Source organism: Fukomys damarensis, unplaced genomic scaffold (assembly GCF_012274545.1).
Source record: "Fukomys damarensis isolate Sample0158 unplaced genomic scaffold, DMR_v1.0_HiC HiC_scaffold_8, whole genome shotgun sequence".
In the NCBI taxonomy this organism is placed as follows: domain Eukaryota; kingdom Metazoa; phylum Chordata; class Mammalia; order Rodentia; family Bathyergidae; genus Fukomys; species Fukomys damarensis.
The window spans coordinates 985254-999516 of NW_022900920.1; the positions used below are offsets into that span (position 1 = coordinate 985254).

General features: G+C 38.2%; 1 protein-coding gene across 1 annotated transcript in view; it reads left to right on the forward strand.

The window, feature by feature from the left end:
• Nucleotides 1–3828: 3828 nt before the first annotated feature.
• Dntt (DNA nucleotidylexotransferase) overlaps nt 3829–14263 on the forward strand; it is a 36937-nt gene continuing 26502 nt past the window's right edge. Inside the window, exon 1 of the mRNA XM_010618126.2 lies at nt 3829–4059. Within this exon, the coding sequence (XP_010616428.1) occupies nt 3857–4059 (203 nt within the window). The 5' untranslated portion in view covers nt 3829–3856. The remainder of the gene's footprint in view (nt 4060–14263) is intronic.

Here is a 14263-nt window from a genome sequence, read left to right on the forward strand (position 1 = left end):
AAAGACTAATAATAGTATGTTATGCATAGATAGCAGCAACTGCTTTTCCAGGTTCTGCAGTCATCTGAACAAAATTATAGACATTCAGCACATTCCATTAAAAAGAAAAACAAAGAAAAGAATAATATCCAGACAACAGCAAAGTTCCATCAAGATAATCTTTTTAAAGCAAGAATCACATTTCATTACAAACATAATTCTTGCTTGTGCTTATTGTAAAAAAAAAAAAAAAGTTAAAATACAGAAAAGGATAAAAATAGAAATCAGACCTGAACCAAACAACCTGCAAAATCTACTATTATATGGCTGGGGATCTAGCTCAGCGGTTCTGCCACCTGCCTCACAAGCACAAGGTCCCAAATTTGATCCCCAGTACCAAAAACAAAACAAAACAAAAATCTACTATTATAATGTTAGGGTTGCCATATATTTTTTAATCTTCTGTATCAAACTGATCTTACCACTCACTATTTAGTAAACTGACTTTACAACTTTTAGATTATGAGCATTCACCCATGTTATTTATCTGCATAGTATTTTGTCATTCTTTATCGACCCCATTACTAAATGCTCATGTTGGTGCTAACTCTTTCTTACACAGATAATCCCGTGAACACACTGGTACATATGTGGTTTTTTTCTCCTAAAAAATAGAGATGTTAGGTTGAGTGATTTCAATATCTGAAGGATTTTTTACACACTGCGGTCAAATTTCTCTTTAGAAAGAGTGTATCTCCAAGGGTTCAGGTCAGTGCCCATTGTCTACACCTTCATTATCATTAAACATTTTATCAGTCAGGGTCCAGCTAGGAAACTAGTAAGCATTCTATGGCTATCAGTAGAAAAAAACATAATATAGGGATTAGCTTAATAGGCACCAAGGGCTGAAAAATGCAGAGTTGACACTGAGATAATTCAGAGAGAATAATTTCAGGAGGCGCGTCTCCTCCCTAGGGCTGGGCAGCAAAGAGATGGAATTGTCATTGTTGAGGACCCCTGTGAAGCTGAAACACAAATCTCAGAGAAGCAAGGGCTGCTTGTTGCTGCTGGTGTCATATTTCATAGGAAAATCCCTAAGGGTCACTGCTAAGGCTCAGATCTTTGAAAGGAAGTTGTTGCTTGGTTGTTAAGGGAATAACGAAGCTGACTCTGGTTGTGGGGGGAAAAAAATAGATTGGAACAACTTCTGCTGCCAGAGCGAAGACCCTGACAGCAGCAACAACAAGCAAAAAAGGGCCAAGGCCTCCTTTGTTTCTGTCTTGCAGTCTTCCTCTATGATCCCTACTGGCAGAGTTTAACATGATGTCAGCTGACAAATGCAAAATAAGATTTGTGTAGTCGTAGACTCAACTTAATGGAACCCATTAGAGAAAAGTAGATGTGTGGTTGAGACATGACAGCCTAACAACCAAAGAGGAATCATAACATTTTAAGTTTTTGGTTGTGATCATTGAATACAAGTGATCCAAAACAAATTAAATATGACATTAGTTAATATGGTATTTTGATGACAATAGTTTTATAAAACATATACATATATATACCTATATATATGATCAGAATGAACTGAAATGGCTTTAAATTTAAGGCACAAATTATTTCTGAGTGATATTTATAAAAAGTGCCTCCTCTGTATCAAGCATTCTGCCCAGCAGGTTAGGGAGAATATCTCAGTCCTTTTACAGATAGAAAAATTTGAAGCCTAAAGAGGTTATGCAAACTGCTTAAGGTTACATTTTAAAGTAGTGAAGATGGAATTTTTGTGGCCAGTCTGACTTAAAAGCCCAAAGTCTTATATACATGCTAGCCTGTCGCCTTTGCTATTTAGGTGGACCACCTTTACCATTCAGTGGCTAGATTCCACATATGAACTCAACAATCCTGCACTCTAGCTAGACATTCGCCTCTTGTGTACTGTGTGACCACTTGGTACTTAAGAAGTTACTCAGTAGCTACTGAAGCTTTCAGTACTTCAACAACCAAACATCTAACAATAAGGGCCAAAAGAGCCAGGGGTGGTGATGCCTGCCTGTAATCCCAGCCCTCAGGAGGCTGAGGCAGGAGGATTGCCATGAGTTCAAGGCCAGTCTGGACTACATAATGAGTTCAAGGCCAGTCTGAGCTAAATAGCAAGACCCTGTTTCAAGGGGGAAAAAAAAGAAAAGAAAAGAAAAAAGGCCTTCATTCTCATCACCAACTGTTGATCTCGGCAAGCAAATTCCTGGGATCACAGAACTGCATTAAATTCCATTCCAGATCTTTGAGCCCCTTCAGTAACATTTTAACAAATTATTGCCCAGCATCTACTTGAAAACTTGGACAAAACAACTCACCATACTTTTGACAGCTGTAATTACTAAAATGTTCTTATTTATTATTCTATTACCTCCACTTGAAAACTTCTGATTTTGCTTTCCTGGGCAATGAAATGTGCTTTACAGGTGATTGAAGTTTCCCTTAGTGTTATGGTGAGATGATCACGTGCTGTCATAGACAGTAAAAGTCCCAAATAATATGTGAAAGTGAGTGGGCATAGCTCATATTTGTTATTGGCAAAGGGATACATAGAGGAAGACTCCTTGGTGGTTAAGAGCACAGATCTTTAAAGTCAGTCAAAGTTTAATTCAAATCTTGGCTGAATCATGTCTTAGTTGTGACCATGTAGTAGCCCTGCAACCTTGATGAAGTTGTTTAAATGAATGAGCATGGTGGTCCCAACCCTACATTGGTATCCGGAGGATTCGATCAATAGAAGCTTGTGGGCACCTACCTTGGCCACATAGGTGTATAAGAGATGAGATCTAGTTGGGTGCTCATGCCTGTAATCCCAGCACTGGGGGAGCTGAGGTTGGGGAATCATCATGAGTTCAAGGCAGCCTGGGCTACACAGTGAGTCCAAGACCAGCCTAAAGTATACAGTGAAACTTTAGCTAGGAAAAAAAGGAAGAAAGAGAAAAAGAAAGAAAATAAATGAGATCTATAAAGTATGCCGATGAATGTCACAAATTTCCTTTTGCATAGAAAGTTAAGAAAATATCCCTTTATGATAGTATAAGATCATTTACATCCAGTTCAAAAAGATTTATTTTAGAGTTATATAACAAACTACTCTCTGGAAAACCTTAGCTCACTGAAAAAAAAATATACATATATTGCATTTGGAGTCAGAAGAATTGAATTCAAGGTCTTGTTTAGCTCTTTATTCTGTGATTTTAAGTAATGGCCTGAGTCTTGATTTTTTTCTTATTTATAAAATGCATCTACACAAGGAACAATGCCCATCACTACGGATCAATTGAAGCAGCAGAGTAAAACACCAATCTGAAAAGTATAGTTCAGAGTGGAAAAAAAAAAGTGACTAGTAGAATGAGAAATGTAGTAACTCCATTTATGTAAAACCAAAGCAATCACAGGCAACATGCAATACCCATGCAAGTGACAGACACGATTATTTTGAGAAGAAGAGAATGCAAGTGAGCTAGACATTCAAAAAGGATCAATAAATAAAGACAACAGAAGGGCCTCAACACATTTTGGAATTATAAGTAAAATGCAAACAATGTTTCCATACCTTCCTCTTAAGGTTTTTCTGAGGAGACGATAAGATTATGCGTGTGAAAACAAAAGTTAGTTTACTATTTTCATGAAGAGCTCCATATTGGATGGAGGAACTGAACAGAGACAGATTCCTTCAGCAGGAAGCTGTAACTGGGGCAGTGCCCCTGAAGCTTTGCCCTAGCTTCAGAGTCTGCCAGTAAGATGACATCAGAGTCCTTATGCAGGAGGGTAGCAGGTTCCCCCTCACTCCTGCAGACAGCACTTGATGGCATAGCCAGAGCCAGAGCAATCTCTTCCCATGGACCCACTGCAGACAGTCCACTCCGGCCCTCGAAAGAAGAGACCCAGGCAGACGGGCACCTTGATGGCCTCGGGGCCTCATGACATTCGATTTGGAGATTTGGTCCTCTTCATTTTGGAGAAGAAAATGGGAACCACTCGCAGAGCCTTCCTCATGGAGCTGGCCCGCAGGAAAGGTTTCAGGGTTGAAAACGAGCTCAGGTAGGATAGCACCATTTCACTCTGCAAGCAAGTAGGGGCTTTGTGAACAGCCTCTGGCACCCATGTAACCTGTGTGGAAGAGGTGATGTTCCCACTGGGAGCAGAGATCTGAAATCAAAGAGTAAATTTGACTCGATTAGTTCAGGGAAACAAGATGAGTGGACACAAAAGTAATTTTATTAAAACTGACTGGCACCAGAAGATAAACTGTTTTTGCCTTTCAGTATTATGAAGTGAGCTATCTGAAGGTGCTAAACAGAAAACTAGTTGGAAAATTTCATACTGAACCACTCAATTTCATTCTTGACCAAACTGAACAAAATACCACTGAACTCAATCAAAAGATGTTAGCTACTTTGGGCAAAAGGATAGGTTTGTTGCTTGACTCATACCTGAACCTCTGGCTTTCTGAGGTGCCCAGTGTCTCATGAACTGGGTGAGTGACTAGCTGCCTCACCACGGGCACCAGGATGTGCCTTGATTATGCTTTTCTGGAGAGCAGTCCAAGTGAGGCTCAGAGGTGGGTGCTGCTTAAGAATTCAGTGACAGTTTTTCCAGGGATAGCAGACACCACACGAGTGATGTGATCAGAGCCCACGCAAGGAGGTCCTTGCTTAGTTGAAGCAATCATTTGGGTCACCGAGACTGGATTACTCACTAATCTGCTCATCTTACATAGCGGTTATCTTTATGGATTTTCCTGTCAGTTATATAAGCTCTTCACTGGTCTCAGGATAGATAAAAAATAAATCCAGAAACAAGTGGTATCAGTACCTTTATATAATTAATGGTTCCAGACAGAATGGATGGGGCCATGCAATGGAGACAGAGTCAGAGCCATGCAATTTCCTCACTGGAAATGTGCAAAGACTAGATTGACTAGGCTTTTTTCCAGGAAAAATGACAAGAATTCTATATGAGAACACATTATTTTTCTTTGATATTTAAAACATAAAATGGTCGAATTTTTGCTGATTAAATGTCAGTTTCAAAGTTTTGGGGAGAAATTTTAGAATAATCACGTATGTTAAATCTTACAGCACTATCATTCATATGACATTGACTTGTTTTTTCTTTTGCTTAATGTTCCATTCAGGAACTCTTGAATATCTCATGATGTCTCATCTTATGTTCCTTTGTATGGTCTCCTTTTTCCCTTTTCTGTCCTTTTTTCCCCCTTGTTAAGCGCCTGGAGCCACCTTCAGTCTCATTCCTAACATCCTTTCTACAAAATCTTACATTTCTTCTAATTGTTAAGCCTGTCTCACTTAGACTTACATAGAGTGTTAGAGTCCGGAAAGGGAAAGAGTATATAGGTAAAAAGGCCAAAAGCCAGAAATTTAAAAATAGAAATTAAAAGTCTTAGCAAATATTGAACAGTTATTCATGGTTTTTTTAAAAAGCAGCAAGGGCAGGAAGGTGAGAGCCAGCCAGCCAGTTCACCACTTACAGGGAAATCTTTTTGTTGGACGTCCACACTTCCAGCAAGCCCCACTAGCTTAGTCACAGATGCAGCAATGAATCCATACAAGGTAGCTAGGGCAGGCACTTAGTGAGTATGGGAGGCAAGTTTCTTCTGTTCACAGGGAGCCAAAGAGACAGCTCTGTGCCCCAGAAGCCTGCTGCCAGGTACCAAGCCCAGCTTCTCGGGCTACAGAGGAAACGGGGCCTGGGGAGCAAACTGTTGCTATGCATGTGACAGGCTGGCAGCTCAGAAGATACATTAAACACACATGTGCTCTCTGGAGCAAAGCAAAACCACAGGAAGCACAAGTCTAAAGTCTCAAACAGAATAGCCATACATAGATAGACACACTTAAATTGGAAAGGACAATAAAAATTATTGTAGATGGAAATCTGGAGTAAAGAAACCTAGAAATCTGTGCATAAGGAATCTAGAGACTTCAAATCCTGGTTCTGACCATTCTCAGTTGTGGGATTTGGGGCAGAGTTCCCTCTTTCGTATTTGACTTAGTTTTCTGATAAAAGGACTATCTGACATAGTGGCCAAATGAAATGATAGAAATCAATGCACTTTGATAATTTTAAACAGTAATACAAATGTAAAGTGTGACTATTTTATTGTTGATTACCTGAATTCATTGATCCAAACAGCAAAATTGTTACAAATGTGTATTCTCTCCACAATATAAACCAGGCCAAATGATAGAAGCAAATAGAACAAAGACAGGAAGGAAACCAGCCCATCGTAATATTGCAAATAGTTTTTTGAAGTGAGTTAGGAGTAGTAGGGTAAGATTATGTCTGTTCCTATTTTCTGTGTTTTCCTATTTTAATTACAATAAGCATATATTTTAAACAATAAAAATAAAGTATCTGCTGTTTAAAAGAAAGGACACTGCTCAACAGTGAAGGCTATAGCTCAGTGTATAAATTTTATATCTCAGCTATAAAAAAAGAGATTGATATGTTCTAAAACAAGCAGCAGATTGCACCCTTCCTAGCATACTCATGGGAGGATTTAATTTGAGTAAAAAAACTGACGGCTGCTTTACCTGAGCCTGACCACACATATTATGAGATTGTGCTAATGAGGCTCCTAGGAGCACACACAGTAAAAATAGTATCTCAATTCATTGGACAGACTGGAGCTATTTTATTCTCTCTGGCATATATGTACCATACTTAATGAGGCTTCATTAATATTTAAGTTATATTGAAAAAGACATGCCGGGCATGGTGGTGCACTCCTGTAATCCCAGCATTTGGGAGGCTGAGGCAGGAGGATCGCTGTGAGTTCGATCAGCCTGGTTTATTCTCTCTGGCATATATGTACCATACTTAATGAGGCTTCATTAATATTTAAGTTATATTGAAAAAGACATGCCGGGCATGGTGGTGCACTCCTGTAATCCCAGCATTTGGGAGGCTGAGGCAGGAGGATCGCTGTGAGTTCGAGATCAGCCTGGGCTCCATAGTGAGTTCCAGGTCAGTCTGAACTACATAGTGAGAACCTACTTCAAATAAAAAAAAAAAAAAGATGCCATTTTATGCATTATAGGAAAATTGTTCTTTCTTTCAGTTTTTATTTATTATTAGTATATGTTTACATGACATGATGAGTAATTCCTTGTGTGAAGTTGGCATGTGTAAATAACACACCTCACATCTGTTTCCATCCCTGTTCCTTCCCCTCCCTCCCCACCTCAATCTTTCCATCTTCTTCTCATTCTGTCTCCCTACTTCCTGTTATCTAAATTTTATTCTGCTTTTTATTTACATTTTGCGTTGCTCATATAAGAGAAGTCATGTGATATTTAAGCTGGGTGTCTGATTTATTTCACTTACCATTATGACCTCAAAGCACATCCGTTTCCCCACTAATGACTCAAGTCGTTTTCTTTAGAGCAGGGTAGTATTCCATTGCATGTAAACACCACATTTTCTTTATCCATTCACCAGTTAATGGATATACAGGCTGCTTCCAAGATTTAACTATTATGAACTGTGCTACTACAGACATGGGTATGCACTGTGTTGTGGTACGTGCATATTAAGTCTTTCGGTAATGATAACTAGATGGCAAATATCTGGATCTAATAGAATTTTTAGTTTTAGTTGTTTGATGAATCTCCCTACTGGTTTCCACAGTGGTTGTGTTAGTTTACATTTCTGTCAACGATATAGAAGGGTTCCTTCTTCCCCACAGCTTCACCAGCATCCACTCTCACCTGATTTCTTGATGCTAACCGTTCTTTCTCAGATCAGATGAAATCTCTGTGTTATTGTAATTTGCATTTCTGTAGTGTCCAGTGATGTCAAACATTTTTTCATGTGTTTATTGGCCATTTGTACTTCCTCTTTTGAGAGGTGTCTGTTCGTTCCAGTTGCCTGTATTTTGATTGAATCTTTCATTTTGGGATGTCTTAGTTACTTTTCTCGTTGCAGAGACAAAATACCCAACACCCAAAGAATTTATTGTTTGTTCTAGACAAATCTCAACAAAGGAAAAATATGCCCTGAAGCCCCTCTCAGGCTTTGAAAATTGCAATTATAAATTCTTTCTCTGCCCCTTTGAGATGTGAGTCTTCTCACTAGTAAACTGTTACCCTCAGAACTACTTTCCATCTCTTTAAAATAGAAACACTCAAGGAGATGACTCTCACTTCCAGGCTCTGTGGGAGGGTAAGGGTCTAACTTCAGTGGGCACCTTGCTCTAATTCACAAAACAGAAGTTTGCTTCTCCTCCAGGTGAGAGCCAACTAAAAAAATTCCTTGATTGCTGACTCATATCTTCTACTATTTTTGCATTTTCAGAACATAATAAATATTGTGGGTACTAATAGAAATCTTTGTTGATGATGTTTCTTCTTGCTTCCACTGAAGACAACAGTACTCTTCCAATGGTACCTTTAGATGAATTATGGAGGTCTTTGCAGGAAAATAGTATCATCTAGATACACTCAGATTAAAAAGATCCATATGGCTTCCCATATAGACAAACTCCTGTTACTCCTCATGTCTTTCCCAGGACACTTCAGCCTATGAAATGCTTTCTGCCTTTCCTTCCCACAAAGTTGAGAACATTTTACACTGGACTCTCTTGTCTATTGCAATACACAATCTGTCCTTACTGATATAAATAGTCTCTGGCTTTGTTTATATTTGACAATGTTTTATCACTTCAAATTGTGGTGTTTAAAACCAAAATATTCAAAGTGAATGTTTGCAAAATAAACAGAATATCAGATGGAAGAAACCGGTTACCTCTGTAGAAAATACAGATATTGAAATGGTTTATCTCCATGCCCTTCCCAGTCCAACATACAAATGCAACTTTGTTGACTTTTCTTTATGTATTTTTTCAATCTTCCCCTCATCTTGCATGTCTTCTCCTATATCTATTTGCTTCCCGAACCGAAAGCCCCTAAACTCCCCTAGAACAAAGGACTTGTTCCCCGCAGTGCTGTAAGACTCACTGCCTAGAGTCAGCTTCCTGATCATTTCATCCAGTTACCGCTCCAAACTCCATGAGTTTGCCAGGTAGACCCCATCTGCATAACTGAGACAATTTTCTTACACATAGTAGGCTTCAAGAAATATTTGCTTACTAAAAAAAAAAAAAAAGAAAAAAAGAAAAAGAAAAGGAAGAAGAAATACTTGCTCAGAAAATGATCTGGTGAATATGAAATTAGTCCAAGGAACCTGTGCTTACCAAGAATAATTTTTGTAATTAAAAATATTTTTCCTACAATGCATGAGTATTACTTTTTTCATTGGAAACCTAATTAAAACTTTATTTTTTTAAAACAAGGAATGTAAACTTTCTGCAGTCCAAATTACTTTCTATTCCAAAATTTATGAACTTTAATAACAAAGTTCGTAATCCTATTTAAGATAACCCCTGCCCCAAACCAAGGCACTATCTTCTAGGGTATAGAGAATGGGTCTGGAAATAGAAACTTGTCTTAGCGATACTTATGAGAATACGGAATAAAACTGCTTTAGCTATTTTCTGTTTCAAGAATTCTAAAACATACCAGTCCCTAAGGGAAACTGGCAGGAAGATTTTAAAACCATAAACATAGTTAACAGATAAAGTTAACTATAAATGACTAAAGTCATTATTTGCAAAATAAGTCCAACATCAGAGGAGAAGAGTCCATGAAACAAAGCAGTTATAAGGACAATGAAAACAAACAAGAGGGCTGAGTCAGACTGGCAGGCAGGGTGGAGTGCGTGACTGGGGCAGAGAAAGATCACTGCCTCTCTCTTCATGGAGAATCCCACTTAGTTCAGAGGGATGGGTAGGACCAGGTAGGGGAAGAAAGGCTGGAAGAGCTAAGAAACTGGTATCTGAGAAAAAATTCAGAACTAAGATTTATAAGTTAATTCTCTAATCCAAGCTTTGAAACATCTGAGGGATACATGTACAATTCTTGCAATATCTTTTATTTTTCATGTAAAATTATATTAATAATGTGTTTCTTCATTGACACATGATAATCACACATATTTATAGGCATAGTGCAATAATTCAATACACTTATTATACTATACCCCATAAATGTGTAATAATCAAATTGTTACTGGCGGGGTTTGGCCAAGCCTGGATTCAGATCACATTGTATTGGAATCCTGGGTTCATTTTCCACCCCCAACCAAGTACAAAAAAACTCCATAATGTTAAAAAGATTGGTATTGAAGATTTTTTTTGTCTTTTCAATTTTTTTTGAATATTTCATAACCATAAAAGAGTTATTTAAAAATTGTTTCAGTCCCATAAAAACTCACAAGTTTAAGGTCATTAAAAACCAGCTGTGTGGTGTCTTTTAAAAAATAACTCATAAGAGCTGGGCGTGGTGGCACACACCTGTAATCCCAGCCCTCAGGAGGCTGAGGCAGGAGGATTGCTGTGAGTTCAAGACCAGCCTGGGCTACATAGTGAGTTCCTCAACTACAAAGAGACACCCCTTCCCAACACCCGGAAAAAAAAAAAAAAAAAAAACAACTCATAAGGGGCAGGGATTTAGCTCAGTGGTTCTCCTGCCAGCTTTGCAAGCACAAGGTCCACAGTTTGACCCCTGGTACAAAAAAGAAGAAAAACTCATAAAAGTAAAGAAACGATTTATTTACATTTTGACCAAATCTGGGAGGGAAGCTAGTCTGCCCCCTACCCTCCAAAACACAGAAGTTCTGCAATTTATAGAAGGTGTAAAGCAAATCCAGGAAATGCGATTAGGCAAGCTTTAGTCCAGAGGGCTGGAAATCTGAAGTTCTCCTTGGCCTCAGGCCTTTAGAGGTGATGGTCTACACTGTCGTCAGAGGAAACTTGGAGAAACAGTTTATCCTTTTTAAAAATCCTAGTTTTTAAAGAGCCATTTTACTTTCTCATTTACAGAGAGAAATTAGCATTTCATCTCCTTATACATTTGTCATTTCTTTGTGTGTGTAACCTTGGAGACTCTCTCTTCTAGTTCTTCATGCACGATAAATTATAATGAAATATACTCACCCTTTTGTGGGCCCTACTATGCCCACCCTGTCTCGAGTGATTCTAGAGGTAAATACTAGAACAGATTTCTCCTGTTTAATGATATTTTGGTACCTGTTTTCCAACCTCTCTTTTTTCCTTTCTCTTGCTGCGTTTCTCCTAACTGTCCCTAAACTAAATCATTAGAAAAAAATTAGCTTTGTCTTAGAAGCAATATCCACAGAACCGTGATCTGTATAATTTATAAATCCAGATAAACTCTGGCTTTTTGAATGTTCAGTTGTGCCATCCCCTACAATTATCTCATGCACCTACAGAGAACTGAGTACCAGAGGGGATGATAATGCCCATCTCATTCTGTGATTGATTATTTTAGTTCATGTGCTGTGGATGTGAGCACTCATGGTGTTACTGATAATTAAGATGCATGAGATATGCCTGCCGTAACATCTGACATAGAGCATTACTTCAATATTATTACTATTTGTAATATTAGAGTGCTCAGAGCAGAGAACAATCTATGTGCCAGCAAACAGATGCCATAACACAACACAGCAGAAGTTATCGCACTAGAGGGAGTGAGTCTCCTGGTAATACTTCTCAGTGCCAACTTGGGACTAAAAGTAAACAAGCACGCAATCAGACTTGTCTGCCAGAGACCAATAACAGCGCCAATCCAGGGAGCTCACTGGGGACCAGACCCTCACAGCCATGCAGAGAGAACTGGTCAAAATCAGTTAAGACAGAAGATGGGAAATATAGACAGGGCCCTTGTAGAAATTACCTTCTAAATTTGTATTTCCTAAATGATTTGTAATGAAGGACTAGTTTACAAAAAATTTGTTTCAAGCCAATGCTTTAAAAAAGAAGATCAATAAAATGCAAAGTCACATTACAGTCAAAATTTCTAAATTCTGCTCTTACCTAGTTGAGAACCAGTGGCCGGCAATACTGCACTTTGAGTAGCTCTGGCTTAAGAGATCTGGCTTGTTTGATTTTTTTGTTTTCATATGTGCTCATTATTACTCATGTTTTGTTTTGTTTTGCTTAATGAGAAGAACTGGAAATTTAGATGAAAGTCTGCTTTCATATGATATCACCTACAAATTTTCCCTAAAGTGACCACTAGTGTGATGTGGACAAGTCCACACTATCCCTGGAAAACCCAGGAGGAGAAGCAGTGTGGGTGCTGGTGAGAGAGAGGAGAGTGAGGGGCCTGGACAGGACTCCTCCTCAGTACCTTCTCCTTCTGAGTTTAGACAAACCTTATTTATAATAAGAATAATAAATATTAATACTTGATACAACAATATTATAATGTATAGTAACAAATATCACAAAATATAATAAAATGTTTCCCTTTAAAGGACAGAAATATAGATAGACTTACAATTCTTATATATGCTTATTAATTCGTTTGTTGTCTTCATAAAGTGTTATTTTATTTTCATTGAGTGCATTGGTACTTTTTAAGTATACAGTACAGTTACATTCATCACTGGGATCTTGTACCTTTACACGACAGGTCTTGGTTCTCATTTTTCCCCATATCCCTGCCCTCTCTTCACCCGCTCCACCCTCCCCTATTTACAAAGACTTTATTTCCATTTTTTCCTTTTCTCATATTTTTCTTTTTCCTATTTCCTTTCCCTTACCCTTCCTACTTCACCTACACTTTTAGCCCTTTTCTTCCTATTTCAAGTTGTCAGTTATACAATGTGGATCTTATTTACACTTAGTTTTTCACACCAGAGAAACTATTCGGTATTTACACATATGACACAATATGATTTCCCCTACTCTACACCATTTCAGTCCATTTCCTTCCTTGTCATTATGGCTTCTGAACCTTTACTTCCAAAAGAACCCAAAGTTCTGCCTTCTAGGCACCTTTTTCCTTCCCATCTGTCAAAACCAAACATAAATTCTAGCTCTTCTAGAAAGCCATCTGCCTCCCCCAGCTCACAACAGCCTCCCCTTTTCTGAACATCATTTGCAAATCTTGTCCAGGTCTCATATCTTCTCATAATTTATATTGGTAACCCTCTGTTTCATTTAATATCCAGAAATTTTCCTTTTCTTCTTTGGTACACTACTCCCTCCCACTGCCACCAGCACAAGAACCTGGGGTTGTACATAGAATAGTGAACAACAATAGGCTGAAGAGTCAAAGAGAGAGAGAGAGAGGGAGGCAAAAAAGAAAGAAAAAGAGTCAAGGAAGAGAACTAGGAATAGGAAGAGAAAATAATTTTACTTTTCTCTTAGATGTCTAGTTTGGTCTTAACACTTCCCAAAATTATAGACTATTTGAACTAAAAGGGTCTTAAAAATCATTAGGTCCAATGATACGATGCTAACTATAAAGATTTGTTGAAAAGTAGACATAATTTAACTGATCTAGCTGAGACCTTAAAAAAAAGTATAATTTACCAGTTGCGTGCCCTTGTGATATTATTTACATTTTCTGTTCTTCAGTGTTCCCAATTTTGAGGTGTGAAAAGTGTAAATATTAGATGAGATGATACATGTAAAGTACTTGGGCAGCGCTTGACCATAGTAAGTGTCCAGTGGTTGCTACAGAAAAGACCCCTTCCTGACTTACATCACAGGAGTGTGCTTCAAAATACATAAAGCAAAACTTCCCAACCTATTAATAGGTTAATAGCGAGATGTTATCAGGGTCTGAATGGTTATGTTCCATTCAAATTCATTTCATGAAAAATTCTTGAGTTAATGGTATTAGGTGAGACCTTTGGAAAGTGCTTAGGTGAGTGAGATTAATGTCCTTATAGAAGAAGCTCCAGAGAACTACCCTCCCCTTCCACCAACTGAGGACACTTAGTGGGGCCCATACATGAAGCATGGATCCTCACCAGACTCTGAATCCGCCAGCATCTTGATCGTGGACTTCCTGACCTCTAGCATTATGAGGACTACTTTTCTGTTGTTTATAAATTTCCCCTTCATTTGTTACAGCATCTCAAGTGGTGGTCTAAGATATTTGTGCTCACCTCTGTATATCTATATCTATTTCTATTTGAACTTTTGCTTATGATATAAAGTGTATTTCTAACTGTGGGTCACAGTCAAACAACTTTGAAGGCCACTGGATTGAAATGTTCCAAAAATAAAAAAAGAAATAGTGCACCAAAACTATATTTGTAGTGATAGGTTCTATTTTAAGAACAATTTCATCCTCCATCTTCTCTGAATCTTGGTTTTCCATTGGCACCACAATAATAAGTGTCT